Source organism: Plasmodium yoelii (genome assembly GCF_900002385.2).
Source record: "Plasmodium yoelii strain 17X genome assembly, chromosome: 12".
Classification (NCBI taxonomy): Eukaryota; Apicomplexa; class Aconoidasida; order Haemosporida; family Plasmodiidae; genus Plasmodium; species Plasmodium yoelii.
The window spans coordinates 152,822-168,398 of record NC_036184.2 but is presented as its reverse complement, the minus strand read 5'-3'; the positions used below and the strand labels follow the sequence as shown (position 1 = coordinate 168,398).

General features: G+C 22.4%; 3 protein-coding genes and 1 pseudogene across 3 annotated transcripts, besides 1 other annotated feature; 2 read left to right on the top strand and 2 right to left on the bottom strand.

Annotated features, from left to right (window-relative positions):
- Window positions 1-280: 280 nt before the first annotated feature.
- Window positions 281-3,204, bottom strand: PY17X_1201900 (conserved Plasmodium protein, unknown function; the record flags this gene model as incomplete). The annotated part of the gene is made up of 2 exons (XM_022956673.1): window positions 281-357; window positions 483-3,204. The coding sequence occupies 2 exons, from the start codon at window positions 3,202-3,204 to the stop codon at window positions 281-283; spliced, it is 2,799 nt and encodes a 932-aa protein (XP_022812539.1).
- A 4,343-nt stretch (window positions 3,205-7,547) lies between these two features.
- On the top strand, window positions 7,548-8,628 carry PY17X_1201800 (PIR protein; the record flags this gene model as incomplete). The annotated part of the gene is made up of 3 exons (XM_022956672.1): window positions 7,548-7,562; window positions 7,669-8,451; window positions 8,542-8,628. The coding sequence occupies 3 exons, from the start codon at window positions 7,548-7,550 to the stop codon at window positions 8,626-8,628; spliced, it is 885 nt and encodes a 294-aa protein (XP_022812538.1).
- A 2,508-nt stretch (window positions 8,629-11,136) lies between these two features.
- Window positions 11,137-12,286, top strand: PY17X_1201700 (PIR protein; the record flags this gene model as incomplete). The annotated part of the gene is made up of 3 exons (XM_022956671.1): window positions 11,137-11,154; window positions 11,264-12,133; window positions 12,221-12,286. The coding sequence occupies 3 exons, from the start codon at window positions 11,137-11,139 to the stop codon at window positions 12,284-12,286; spliced, it is 954 nt and encodes a 317-aa protein (XP_022812537.1).
- A 1,808-nt stretch (window positions 12,287-14,094) lies between these two features.
- On the bottom strand, window positions 14,095-14,229 carry PY17X_1201600 (annotated as a pseudogene).
- Window positions 14,095-14,229: a sequence feature (fam-a protein, pseudogene).
- Window positions 14,230-15,577: the final 1,348 nt, after the last annotated feature.

The window sequence follows — 15,577 nt, the reverse complement described above, 5'->3', positions numbered from 1 at the left end:
TAAAATATATATAGATTAATAAATATTATAAAATCACATAAATTAAAATTAAATTAAACAAAATGATGAATTTTAAATCATGAAAGAAATTGGAATTGGAATGTATTTTTGTGGATATATAGTGTATATTATTTGAATAAGGATATTAATATTGGAGAAGTAAAAGAGGAAACAATTAGAATTATTAAAATGAAATAAGAAGTATATTATAGTATAATTAAATAATCGAACAAATGAACAAATGTTGGAAAATTCCACACATCGTCTTCGCTGTTTATGATTAATTTATTAGATTTTGGATAAAGTTCATATAAATGTACATCAATATTGTTATGGAGGTTAGGAGAAATTTGGGGGCTGTAAAGTGAAGGAATAAAGAAATAATGTTTATATAAGGGTGAAAATAAAGAAATAATGTTTATATAAGTGGGGAAGTATGATATAATTCGATATACTATTAATAAGGGTAATATTTCAGTTACTTTTGTCGGAAGGTGCCAGTGTGGGATTTATATGGATTTCATCGTTTATGTAATTGGGTAGGATATTTTCAAAGTGTTTCGTTTTTATGACTATTTTATTATTTTGGGGATTTGTTATTTTATTTTTGAATCCAGCTAGTGTCTTATTTTTAGCATCAGTGTGATTATATTTTTGATTATTCGTAATACAACTACTGTTATCAGTAGTAATGTTATCGATGGTATTGTCATCGGTAGTACTATTATCAGTAGTAATGTTATCGGTAGCATTGTCATCAGTAGTACTATTATCAGTAGTAATTTTATCAGTAGTAATATTATCGGTAGCATTGTCATCGGTAGTACTATTATCAGTAGTATTGTTATCAGTAGTATTATTATCGGTAGTACTGTTATCAGTAGTATTGTTATCAGTAGTATTATTATCGGTAGTAATGTTATCGGTAGTATTGTCATCGGTAGTATTGTCATCGGTAGTATTGTTATCAGTAGTATTATTATCGGTAGTAATGTTATCAGTAGTATTATTATCAGTAGTATTGTTATCGGCAGTATTGTTATCGGCAGTATTGTTATCAGTAGTAATGTTATCAGTAGTATTATTATCAGTAGTATTGTCATCGGTAGTACTGTTATCAGTAGTAATGTTATCAGTAGTATTATTATCAGTAGTATTGTTATCGGTAGTATTGTCATCGGTGGTATTGTTATCGGTAGTACTGTCATCGGTAGTATTGTCATCGGTGGTATTGTTATCAGTAGTATTGTCATCGGTGGTATTGTTATCAGTAGTAATGTTATCGGTGGTATTGTTATCAGTAGTAATGTTATCGGTAGTAATGTTATCGGTAGTATTATTATCGCCAGTATTGTTATCGGTAGTATTGTTATCAGTAGTACTGTTATCGGTGGTATTGTCATCGGTAGTATTGTTATCGGTAGTACTGTTATCGATAATATTGTTATCGGTAGTACTGTTATCGATAATATTGTTATCAGTAGTACTGTTATCAGTAGTAATGTTATCGGTGGTATTGTTATCAGTAGTAATGTTATCGGTAGTACTGTTATCGATAATATTGTTATCAGTAGTACTGTTATCGGTAGTAGTGGAGGTTCTAAAAATATTGTTTATATTGGTAATTTGGGCGGTTGTTTCACGGAAGGATTTGTCCTTATATATTTCCCGTATACATTCATTTATGCGTACCTTAAACTTTAAACTAATCGATTCTAATAATTTTAAAAGGGTAGCTACTATCTTGTTTTCGAAGTATGTGTGTTTAAAAAAATGTGCGTCATACAAGATGTCTATCTGTGTAGTATTTTTTTCGCTATAATTTTCACTAGGAAGATCGTGTATAAGAGCTGTTATGACGAAGCGAAAAGAGTTAAGAAATGGAATTTTAGTTACAAAGTTAGCTTGTGTTTGTAAAATTATACAATTATGAAAAAAAAATAATTTAATAGTTTCATTAATATCTGCTCTTGAAGGTAACATAAATGATGCATATAGTTTTTGTTTAACTTTTTCCAATGATGCATTATATTTAAAATTAAATGTATATCCAGATGGAGTTTGTATAGTATCAGGTAATTGATTAAATTTGTCATAATTAATACCTTGTGGATCCATTTGGCGAGAAAGTTCATATAATGGATTTTTGGGATGATTTTTCGAAAATACATTATAATAGAGATCTTTAAAATATTTATTTATATATAGACTAGTTACATATTTTAAATCAGTATAAAATTCTTTTTCTTCTAATAATTGAATTTCTTCGGGATATATATTCATAGATATCATATTATGAATTTCTTTTGTAATTAAAAGATTTTCCGAGAATACGGGAGAAGGTTTTATGTGATCTAAATCTAGATTGTTATTTTGGCTTTGGGTTTGTTTTTTATTGTGTGGTATAGGATTTATTTCTAGTTTTTGTTTTGAATTTATTGGATATTGTATCATGTTGGATATCGAATCATATGTATTGTCTTTATCTAATAATATTGTAAACGAAAATGATTGTGTTTCATCTGGTTTTATTTTAAGGGATTTAGGAATTATATTAAATTTTTTTGCTTTTATAGTTGATAGGATTGATTCACATTTTACTCTAACAACCGATGAATTTTTTAATATTTGACTGAACGCTGAAACAAAATAAATCCTATCATTTGATATGAAGCATTTCCCTTCAACTAAAACGTGGCTTTGTAATGAAAATTTATCTTCGTCTTTTTTTATTATAGTACAATTTCTTTCATGAATTTCTTCCATTGATGTGCTAGGAGAAGCATTTTCATCAGTATCATCTAATTCTTCGTTTTTTGAAGTTGTCCTTAAATTTTGTTCAACTTTGTCATTTGTGTCAAAATTATTGAATAATGTTTGATTGTTTGCTTCTTTTGGTAGCAAATGTTCATAAATATAATTGATTATTTCTTGATTGATATTTGGATTATGAATGTCGTCTGAAAGAGTTTCGTCGTCGTTTGGTTTTGCGATACTTTGATCAGGTTCTTCATTCATTTCAATTTTTATATTTTTATTATCATCACCTTTTATATTTATTTCGAAAATTTTATGTAAGCCTAAAGATTCATCATTATCATCTAATATTAATTCGGAATTCCGAAGGCTGTTACTAAATACAGGGGATTTTTCCACCTCAGTTATAAAATCATGGAATGGTATTAGTTCCTTTAACGTCGTCATAGCTAAATAATGGTATTAAAATGTGTTATTGTTTGGTATATATGTATATAGGCTTGAGGGAAACGGAGTTTGAATTTTTATATAAAATATAAACAAACACATAAAAATAATATACTTTATTAAGGATAGGAAAAATGCATAAATATTAGCAAATTTATAAATATAATTTTAAAAATGGCAGAAGTACAGGGCATGGAAAGTTATACCATTTTATATATTTTTATAATATAAAAATAACATTATTAAATCAATTAAATATTAACAAATTTATAAATATAATTTAAAAAAAAAAACGGATTTATAGGGACGAACAATTACAAAATTTTATATATTTTTATAATATAAAAATGACATTATTAAATCAATTAAATATTAACAAATTTATAAAGGTGTAGTGTTTAGTGTGCTATGATTCAGGGCTCGTAATATAAGAAAAAACAAAAAAATAAAGCATATTTTATATAAATATGCCTATACTGATTGCTTTAATTAATTTTATATACAAATATAATAAATTAAGATAACAACATTTGATATATTTTTATAATATAGAAATGACACTATTAAATCAATTAAATATTAACAAATTTATAAAGGTGTAGGGTTTAGGGTGCTATGATTTAGGGCTCAGGGCTCGTAATATAAGAAAAAACAAAAAAATAAAGCATATTATATATAAATATGCCTATACTGATTGCTTTAATTAATTTTATATACAAACATAACAATAAATTAAGATAACAACATTTGATATATTTTTAATTTTTTTATCTTTTTAGTTTCCATTTTGTAGAAAAAAAGCCAAAGAAAAGTCATAAGACGGGAGGTTTGCCAGTTAAATGTAAGGAGAGTATGAGCCTGATCTTTCAAGATATCGAATTTATAGGTGAATACGACCCATTATTAATAGAAATTTACAAAGGACGCCAAGCTGAATTAGATGAGCCCTTTATCTCAGAAACCGATGGTATTTTCGTTGATAAAGTGACCAGATTTTTAAGAAGAGAAAATGAAACAATGAGAAGATGATGGTATATTAGACCATATGAAGAAGGATAAGGGTGTATGATTAAGGTTAATTTTATACCTCTAAGAACGATTACCAACAGAAGCAAATGAACACACATAAACAAGGTGATATAGACATGCAGTACCTAGGGCTCCTGAAAAGCACGAATTAAGTACAATAAATGGAGAAGACTCAAGTACGCTACATTTGATGAAAAATTAGATGAAGAAGTTGCATCATATCTTGGAGATGGAGAAAATAACGACGAAGAATAAAACGATGGAACGAATGAATAAATAAATACTGCATAAAGAAAATATGAAGTAATGTATCCCTAAAAACAACTATTGAAAAATCACAATAAGGAAAAATCGAATCTATTATATAGAATATATTTTTTTTATCAATAATAATAGTAATAAGAAAACGATTAAATGGTTGCAAATGGTTCAAGTTACATACTTTTTTAATTAAAATTATATATTTTTTTGTTGCTTTTTTTAACTAATTAAAATTATATATATATTTTTTTGTCTTTTTTAACTTAATAAACAATAAAACATATAACAGTAGCAATTTAATTTAATAATTGTGTCTTATCGCACAATTTGATAGGGTTTAGGGTCAGTGATCTGTACTACGGGTTGCAGTTTTGTTCTATTGAATTGATGTTTTTGGTTAGAGTTTTATTTGCATTAATTTTTTTATAATTTGAACACTAGTTAAATATATGTACTATATCCGTATGTTTAATCATGAGATGAAGTTCAAACATCCAAATATGCAACCAAAAAGGGGGCATTATCATTAATATGAAAAGGATTACATAACATATTTTATAAGTTATAATATATATAATTGAGTGTTCATGCCGATTTAATATTATTAAAATCAAATGTCTATATTGCATATGTTACTATATATATTTAGTATATCATAATTGTCTATTATATAAAACTTGCTAACCCATAGCTATATTGAATGATGCATAATACAATATATTTCTTTATTTGACGAAACATATTATTTAGTAAAGTTATAATTTGGATCACAATTATTTGAATTTAAATTAGAACGCTCCCCAATCGAGGTATATAGCAATCTTATATATGAGGTTATAAATTATAATTAAATTCACTAGGAATAATTGTCTATAATACAATATACGATCATGTTAATATGTATATGTTTAATATTATTTAAACATAATACTAATATATAATAGGTAATCATATAATATGGATTCATAAATATTGGTCGAGAATCGATAATACAACATAGTCCATAAAAGAGTGTTATGCTTCTAATGTTTTTAGTAATACATAAAAAATTGAACTATGTATACAATATTTTTTAAGTTTTAATTGTAGTTACTATTTTCTTTTTACATTTCCTTTACATTTTTATTAAAATTAATTAGTGACAATAGAAGTTGTTTTATATGCTTTAATTTATTTATCATAAGGTATAACAATAGATTAATCACTATTAATTTATAAATTTTATATTTTGAGGTATAAATATATTATATTTAAAATAGTTAGAAGAAATATAAGTATATAACAAAATTTAGTGTTATAGTTTATTCTAATAATTATAAATATATTAGATTGAATAGCGTTATTATTTTAATATATATAATATTGTATCAATGACTAAAACTGAAATATGTTAAATTTGGGGAATATATACATTTATATATTAATGCAAAGTTATAGAAAAAGTATGTAATAATTAATTTGAACTAATAATATGTTTATTAGGTTATTATATATATATACTTCACAAATATATAATTTAAATATATTGTTATTACGAAATAATATATTCTAAAGTGCTATACTTTAAAACAATGAAACAAAAAAATTAACAATTGATTTAAAGTATTTTTATTAAACGCATTAATTAGTATGTTGTACTATACAGTGATGTAGCAGTAACAATAATAATAGTAATAAAAATAGATAAACGTATTAAATACGAACAAATCATTAAATTCATTTGATACACTACATGGGTATAAATTCATTATTATATTATTAAAGGTATTATCAGATTAAAATTGTATTCATGCAAGATCAAATGAAATATTATAACATTTATTTAAGTATGCCTAATGTGATAACATTAGACTAACATTACCAAGAAAAATAATGTTAATAATTCTATAGTTTACTTAAAAATATATTTTTTCATTATGAATCTGAGTTAATTATTATAAAAATATAGTATAATATTATTTATTAAAATTTAAAAGCAAACTATATATTTAGAAAAGTAATAATTCTAAGTTATTTTTAATGTATACATGAATTGAAAATTTTAATGGTAGAAAATATAAAACATAATTAAACTATGTAGAATAAGTAAATCTTATATTGATACATCTTTGTCTTAATAAAGCGTACTTCCCTTATCTCTCCTATCTAAAAGGGCAATATAAAAACCTAATAATGCATAGTTTTCTATTATACTTTAAATTTTGCATAATAGTTGTTTATGTGTTATATATTTAATATGTACTAAGTATTATTTTAAAAACAATATTCATTCAAAGACACATTTAAGCTTATAAATGCGGTTTAAGTGCTAATTGTCGTTTTAAACCGTGGGAAATATGTGCAAATATATTATAAAATTACCCAATAAGGTATATTTATAAATTGAAGTATATTGGAATAAAAATAAAGTTATTGAAAATGTTAACATATAATTAGAATGTATATATTAAATAAAAATAATATAAAAATTATTTATATGCATTTAAAAAAGGGAACAATGCAACTCATTTTATAAATGTTATAATTTTAATAAAATATTGGTATATAATATAAGAAATAAGTATATAAAAATTTAATATATTTTAAAAAATAACTATTTACATACTTTTAAGAATTATAGTAATAATAGTATTTTGTATTTTTTATATTTATAAAGTATTTAAGTTTTAGAATTGAAATCATTAAAACAGAAGATATAAATATATTCCTTTTCTATGTTCAAACATCTTTAAATTCATTATAAAAGTATATTAATTTTTATAATAATGCTCATACAAGTGCTATTAAGGATAATAACTTATGCAAAATTGTATTATATATACATATGATAATAAATGTTTAAACAATCCCAAAATAAGGCAATTTATATAATTACCATAAAAGTATATATTGTTCCATATTAATTTTAAATTGATATTAAGAATAATAAAATATTTTTATCTACAGATAATTGCTGTATGTAGAGTTAAATAATGTATTACCTATTTTAGTATATATATAAAACTAATATGATATCCCCTTAACCTAGAAATTATAAATTATATTCCATCATAATGGATGATACTCTAGTATATACACTTTTGATATTACATTCCCTATAAACTTCATTATGTTTTTTTGAGTAACATTTTCTTAATACATATTTTTATCAATTTTTTTTAAATGGTTTCTTAGTGTTCAAACATTGATTTTTTGAGGATGTGTTTACCCGATGAATCAAGCAAACCCGCAACAGCTAAGATTAATACCATTACAAATTTCAATAAGTACTGTCCTAATGGAGATTGTAATGCTGAACTAGATCAAATTACGATTGGATTTTTATGGTTGCTTGAAAAATATTTTACTAAATACATAATTAGAGACAATACTGAATATAATACTGAACCATTTTTTATATATATAATCTTATGGTTAAGTTATAAATTAAATAAAAACACAGAACACAGAACCACCCAAATAAACGAATTTTATAATAAACATGTAAAAAATAGTAATAAATATAAACAATTTATAAGTGAAGCTTATAGAATTTCAGGTATTGAGGAATTTATAAATAAACAAAAAGAATTGTTGAATATTAATATTAAAGATCTGTCTAAATTTTATGATGCATCCAAATTAATATGTAATATGTATGGTAATTTGGAAACGAATATAAATGAGGATGCACTGTTAAATAATGCGAATGAATTTGTTAAAAAATATCAAGAATTTAATGGATATTATAATAATACTGATGGTAGTTCATATCAACAAATATTGACTGCTTTGTCAACCGATTATGATAATTTAAAAAATAAAAGTACCAATATTACATCTCTTCCAGAGATAACAGAAGACGTGTCTGCATACACATCTAGAGTTACATCATCAAGTTCGTCGACAGGAAACAAATTATTTACAGTTTTATCGATATTTGGTGCAATAGCATTTTTTTTAGGAATTTCTTATAAGGTAAATAATAAGGAATTTATAAATTATTTTCGTGATTACTTATATGTGATTATCAAAAAATATATAATATGTTTACCATTTTTATATTAGTATTCGTTATTTGGATTTCGGAAAAGATTTAAAAAACAACAAATAAGAGAAAAAATAAAAAATATAAAGAAGAGAATGAATCATTAATATATGGTTCGAAGAGAGTGACAATTTAAGAATAATAATTATTATTTATATATTTTAAGAAATTGCCTATTGGGAAGTAATTTTTGCATAATTTTTATATAGTTTTTATGTTGTGGGACCCATATTCGGGTTAGGGCTAAGCATTATATTGCATTTAATTTTATATAACTTGAACAATAATTTAATATATTTACTATACCCGTATGTTTAATATTGAGATAAAGTCCAGATATGCACCCCCAAAGGGGTACTGCCATTAATATGAAAAGGACCGCATAACATATTTCCCATAAAGTATAATATATACAATTGTGTGTTCATGCCGATTTTATATGATTTAAATAAAATATTTATATTGTATATATTAATATAGATATTGACTATATATGAAGTCGTATTATGGAATATCATATTTCCCTATTATATAAGTCTTGATAACCCAGAGCTATATTGAATTATACATATCATAATGTTTCTTTATTTGATGAAAATTTTATTTAGCAAAACTTATGATTTGTATCATATTTATTTGATTCAAATCGTGTTTTTATAACCGAACAGTATAATACTTTTATATATCAAAGTATAATTATAATTCGATTCATTTTGAATATTCATCTACATTATAATATATATTCATATTAACATGTTTGTTTTTAAGATTAATTAAACATATTACCAATATATAATAGATAGTCATAAAATATAGATTCATCAATATCGATCGAGAATCGACAATACAACATTATCTATAAAATATTATTATGCTTCTAACATTTTTTAAAGTTGTATTTGTAGCTGTTATTCTCTTTTGTATTTCCTTTACATTTTTATTAAAATTAATTAGCATTAATATAAGTTGCTTTATATGATTTAATTTATTTATCATAAAGATATAGTAATAAATTAATCACTAATATTTTTAAAATTTTTTAATTTTGAGGTATAAATATATTACATTTGAAATAAATAAAATATAAGTATATTAATAAATTTTCATATCATAGTTTGTTCTAATAATTATAAATAATATGATAGATCGAATGCGTTATTGTAATGAATCTATACATATAATATAATAAAATACTCTACCAATAACTAATATTGAAATATTACTATATTGTGAAACCTTCATATAATTAAATAATAATATTAATTTTATCGAAAAGGCGCATAACAATATATTATAATGATGCAATTTTTATATATTTTGTTAAAAATCGGATTTGGGATATGTGGTTTTATATTATAAAAAAACTGGATAAATGAGAAAAGGATAAAGATTCAATTCATGTTAAATGTCATATTATTATTCCATATTATATTATCATTGTTTAATGGATCATCATTTTATAATCGAAATTAGCATTGTTTTATCGTAGAATTAATAAACTATATAATTTTTAATAAATTATTTGAATGTATATAGATTGATAACTATAAAAATAAAACATATAAGATAAAAATGAACATTGTAGAGCATTTAACGAATATTTATATAAATTTACATAATAAAAGATAAAATATATCTTATCTCTCTCCTCTTAAAGGGTAATATAACAACCTAATTAAACATAGTTTTCTATTATACTTTAAAATTTACATCATAGTTATTTATGTATTAATATTTAATATTAATAGAAAGGCATAATAAATGTTTAACATTTACTATGTATTATTTTTAAATCAATCTACATTCAAAGACTTATTTAAGCTTATAAATACGAATTTAGTGCTAATTGTTGTTTTAAAGAATGGAAAATATGGCAAAATATATTATAAAATTACCCAACAAAGTATATTTATAAATTGAAGTATATAGAAATAAAAATAAAGTTATTGGATTTATTAAAATGGATTATTAATTTATCTATATTAAATAAAACAATATAAATTTATGTAATTTGTATAGAAATTGGAATGATGCAACTTAATTTGAAAATACTATAATTTTAATAAAACATTGGTATATAGTATTAGAAACAAGTATATAAATATTTAATGTATTTTAAAAATGACTATTTATATACTTTTAGAAATTATACTAATAATATATTTATTAATTTTTACATATTTACAGGTTTAGGGGTATAAATCTATTTATTAAAGCATGAGAAACAAATTTGCATGTTTCTGTATTGAGACATAAATATAAGGGGATGTATTTTAAACTCATTACAAAATTCCTTAATTTTTTACAATATAATTATAATGGATATTATTAATAATTATGAATTTATGCATAAGTTATGTTATATACATGACCAAAATAAATATCTTGAATTTAAGGCAGTTTATCTAATTTCAATAAATTATATATAAACATACTATGATGTTACTATTGTATTATTATTTTACATTAATTTTTAATTAATACTAAAAATAAAATTTATTTAACTACATATAATTTTTATATATAGAATCCAAGTTTACGTCCCCTATTTTGATGCAGTATATATGAAATCAATATGATGTACTTAATTTATAGTTCAAAAATAAATTTCCAATATGGCAATTAGTAATGTGGTACATACAATTTCTTGAATAAAAATGTTTGATATTATATTATCTATATATCACTGATAAATTTAATTTCAATAACATTTTATTAAATTTGTTTAAAATTGCTTCATAGTGCCAAAAATTTGACAATTTCAGGAAGCTTTTTCGCGATGAATTGAAAGATTCGAAAGAATATGATTTTAATAACGGAGCATTTAAGAAATATTGTCCTAATAATAATTGTGACGGTGATATCAATAAGATTAATGCTGGATGTCTATGGTTATTTAATTCTATGTTCGGTACAGGTGGTTATTCGTTTGATACTAAGTATTATAAGAATGAGACTGTATGTATAGTAATATGGTTAGGTTATATATTAAACCTAAAGTCACATGGTGGAATCAACACATTAAACGATTTTTATTCTAAACATATAATAAATAATACAGAATACACTGACCAAAAAATTTATAATCAAAAACATAAAAGTTACAAGGATGTCATGGATGAAATAAAGGAATATATGAATATTAATATTAGCCATATGTCTAAATTTTATGAATTGCTTAAATTGTTATGTAATTTGAATACTACTTATACAAGTAATAATAATAGCAAAATTTCAGAAGATGCTAAAAAATTTGCTGATGAATATCAAACAAATTTTGATGATGATAATAATAATGACGGCAATTCATACAATAAAGTATTACTTGTTTTATCCAAATATTATGATAATATTGGAAAAGGCAGAAAATTTGATAATACAGAAATAAATCTTCCTACATTACCAACACAAAAAATATCCAAAACAGTTGATGTAGAAGGTTCTAATCGAACTAAAACAGATGAATCATCTAGCGAAACAGATCAAACAATTAATGTAATGACACCCCTGAGTTCTAATAGTGCGTTATCAGACTCATCACTAATAAGTAAATTAGTTCCAATTTTGTCGATATTTGTTGCAATAGCAATTTTCTTTGGAATTTCTTATAAGGTAACTAATAAGGAAATTAAAAATTATTTTCATTATATATGCGAATTTAAAAAAATAAATCGTATACTTCTTAACATTTTATATTAGTATTCGTTATTTGGATTTCGGAAACGAGCTCAAAAACAGCATTTAAGAGAAAAACTAAAAAAATAAAGAATAAAATTGATAATTAACATAAGATTCGAAGAGTAATGGCTATCTCAGGAATAGTAATAATGGTTGATATATGTTAAGAAAATGTCTATTTGAAAATAAATATTTTTTTACCATAATTTTTGAACATAATTATTGGGTTTATAAGAATAATTAAATAATATAACCAATAATATATAATGTTATATATATATAGTTATAACATTTTATACTGTTTTTGTATAATTTTTAAACAGTTTTTATGTTGTGGATCAGGATTGAATTACTGAAACCCACATTCGGGTTAGGGTTAAGTGTTATATTGCATTTAATTTTTTATAATTTGATAACATTTATTAGTTTAAAGAATTGTTTTAAATGTATATAGGAAATATATTATTAAAATATGTAAAGATAAGTTGGAATTTTAAATATTTATATTACGTCTAAATATGTAAGAAAAAATGACGATGAAGATTATTATGAAAAGAAACGAATAAAGAAATATATTTTTATAAGTTATAAGAATTGAATTGCGTGTTAATATAACTTAATGTTAAATGCGTTGAATTATGCACTTTTTATATTTTATTGTTAAATTCATGGTAAATATATTTAAGAGTTCTTATTAAAGTATCATAATTTCTTTTATATAAGAAGTGTTAATCGGAGTTTAAGATTATATTGAGGTATACGTAGTACAATATACATAAATTTGTTTTATTTGATAGGTAACTGTATTTATTTAAACTCATTATTTGATGGAAGAGTTATTTGAATTTAATATATGAATTCTGTATGAAATTGTAACATACCTTATATATGAGGTTATAAAATTATAATAAAATGTGTTTTAATATTATTTACATTATATTTAAAATAAAAAGCATGCTTATATTTAATATTAATTAAATAAATTGCATATTATTATAATAGGTAATCAAAAAATATAGAATATATTTAAGTTATATTAATATTAGTATTGATTATTTGGATTGTGTAAACGGTTTGAAAGAGAAAATTTAAGGGAAAAAATATAAATAATAAAGATAAAAGTAAATGATAAGTATATTAATTTGAGTATGGTGATTGATGTATTTTATGATATTTGTATATTGATATACAATTAATTACTAACAAGTTTTAAGTTTTATGACAATAATAAAGTACGAAATACAAATTTTTAACGTAAAAAAGTTATCGAACTAATATAAAGGGGAATAATACAGAAAATGTAATTGAATTATAGCATTGATTTAGTCACAAAATTAAATACATTGAATATATTTTAATACAAAAGGAATGATAAATTACATACTAAATAATCATTTTTAAAACGAAAAAAATGGATAATATATAAAATATGTCAATATTTTGTGTATGAATATCATAAAATATGAATTATAGAGAAACTATATTTTAGATAAATTTTAAAATGAGAAAAAACTGATTATTTTGTGAGATAGCTTACAGCGTTGATATAAGTAACATCAATTTGATCTTTGTCCCTTTTTTAATTATAAATCCGGATATGTTAGTACCCAATTTGGTTAATGGTTCCTCATAGAATGATGTTGTGATAACAATTGAGCTTATCCATAAGTTTTTCTGGTATTTGAGTTTATTCATGGTCCATGCATAAGTTGAAGGGGGGTTGCTCACTTGTTCCTTCTGAATAATAATTGGGAAAATAGAGCTTCTTTTAATTTGTAAAGAAAAAAGATAAATGGATTTATAGACTGATATTTTTAGTATTCATTGTTATGTAGATATACATTTCCATAAATACGAATTATATTTGATGTGAATATATACATTGTCATATGTTGTTACGTGTTATGTGATCGATCGGATCTTCGTAAAGCTTGAATATCTGAATTATCCTCAGCTGCAAGGGATTTATTGGTCATATATACAGGTGAGATTAAAAGAGAATAAATTATTTTAATATATCCTTTACTCATTTCCGATTTTAATAAACAAAATAATAATAAATTTATATATTTTTTAGATTAAAAACTATAAATCAGGAATTCGAAAATTTATGTAAATAAAATCGAACATATTTCGAAAAAACAATAAAAATAAAATTCATTTAAAAAATATATATTTAAATGTGAATTTTGTATAACTTTATTATATTTATAAATTCAAGATATTTTATATTTAATTAATCTGGTTACAATGAGCGAATAACCAAAGGTTTCATAAATAACGAATGTGCATAATATTGTAGGTTTTGGTTTATGAAATGTTATAATGATAAAAATAAATAAATTTAATTATATAATATCTTTAATGTTGCATTATTAATATATATATATTTTGAGTTATATAACCCATTCAACTAAAACATTTTAAAATAAAATATACCATTATGTATGGAATTATATATCTTAGACATGTTACAAATCTGTATAATTTTAGCTAGCATCAACACCGACAGTTTAAAATATAAAGAAAATAACATAAGAAATATATTTAGTTTAATGAGTATTTAATATATGTGATTTGAATGTAATTATACATATGACATATTGGTGATTATATAAAAAAAATAGTTATTTCTTTTCATTTGTTTTGAACGTAAAACATATTTTTTATTTAACAAGATATATAATATAAAATAAAAAGCTTAAAATAAAAAGCTTAAAATAAAAAGCTTAAAATAAAAAGCTTAAAATACAAAGCTTAAAATACAAAAAATATCTTTATTTTTTAGTTACAATTGTTTCGGTGTTAAGATGTTTATGGTTTTATTTCTGGGCCCAAGCTGATTTAATTGGTTCATATTTGATATTATTTGGTTGTTTGAAAATTTAATAAATAAATATATAAATGTATAAGATAGTGACGATTTGTGATTTTTATGATGTATTTTTAAATAACCATAAACACATTGTTTTTTTAAAGGCATGAATAATATATTTATGTTAAGACTTTCAAAGAGTTATTATGTATGAGTAAAAGAAGAAATAATTGATGGTATTAATAATAGTATTATGTAGAGGTTTATGTGTTTCGTTTGATTTAATTTTGAAACACTTATTAGTTTAACATGCTTATTAAATAGTATGCATAACTAAAAAAACGTTTAAATATATGGGATATCCCCCCAAATTTTAGTCTATCGAGGATGTCTATATTTGTAAACACAAAAAAAGTGATAAGCATTAAATGAAAGGAATATCATAAATAAAAGATCTTCATAAGTTACAACAATTATATTTGTAGTATTCACAAAATTAATACGTATAGGTACACCCTAATATTAAACGACATAACACATATTATATACAAAGAAAACATTCT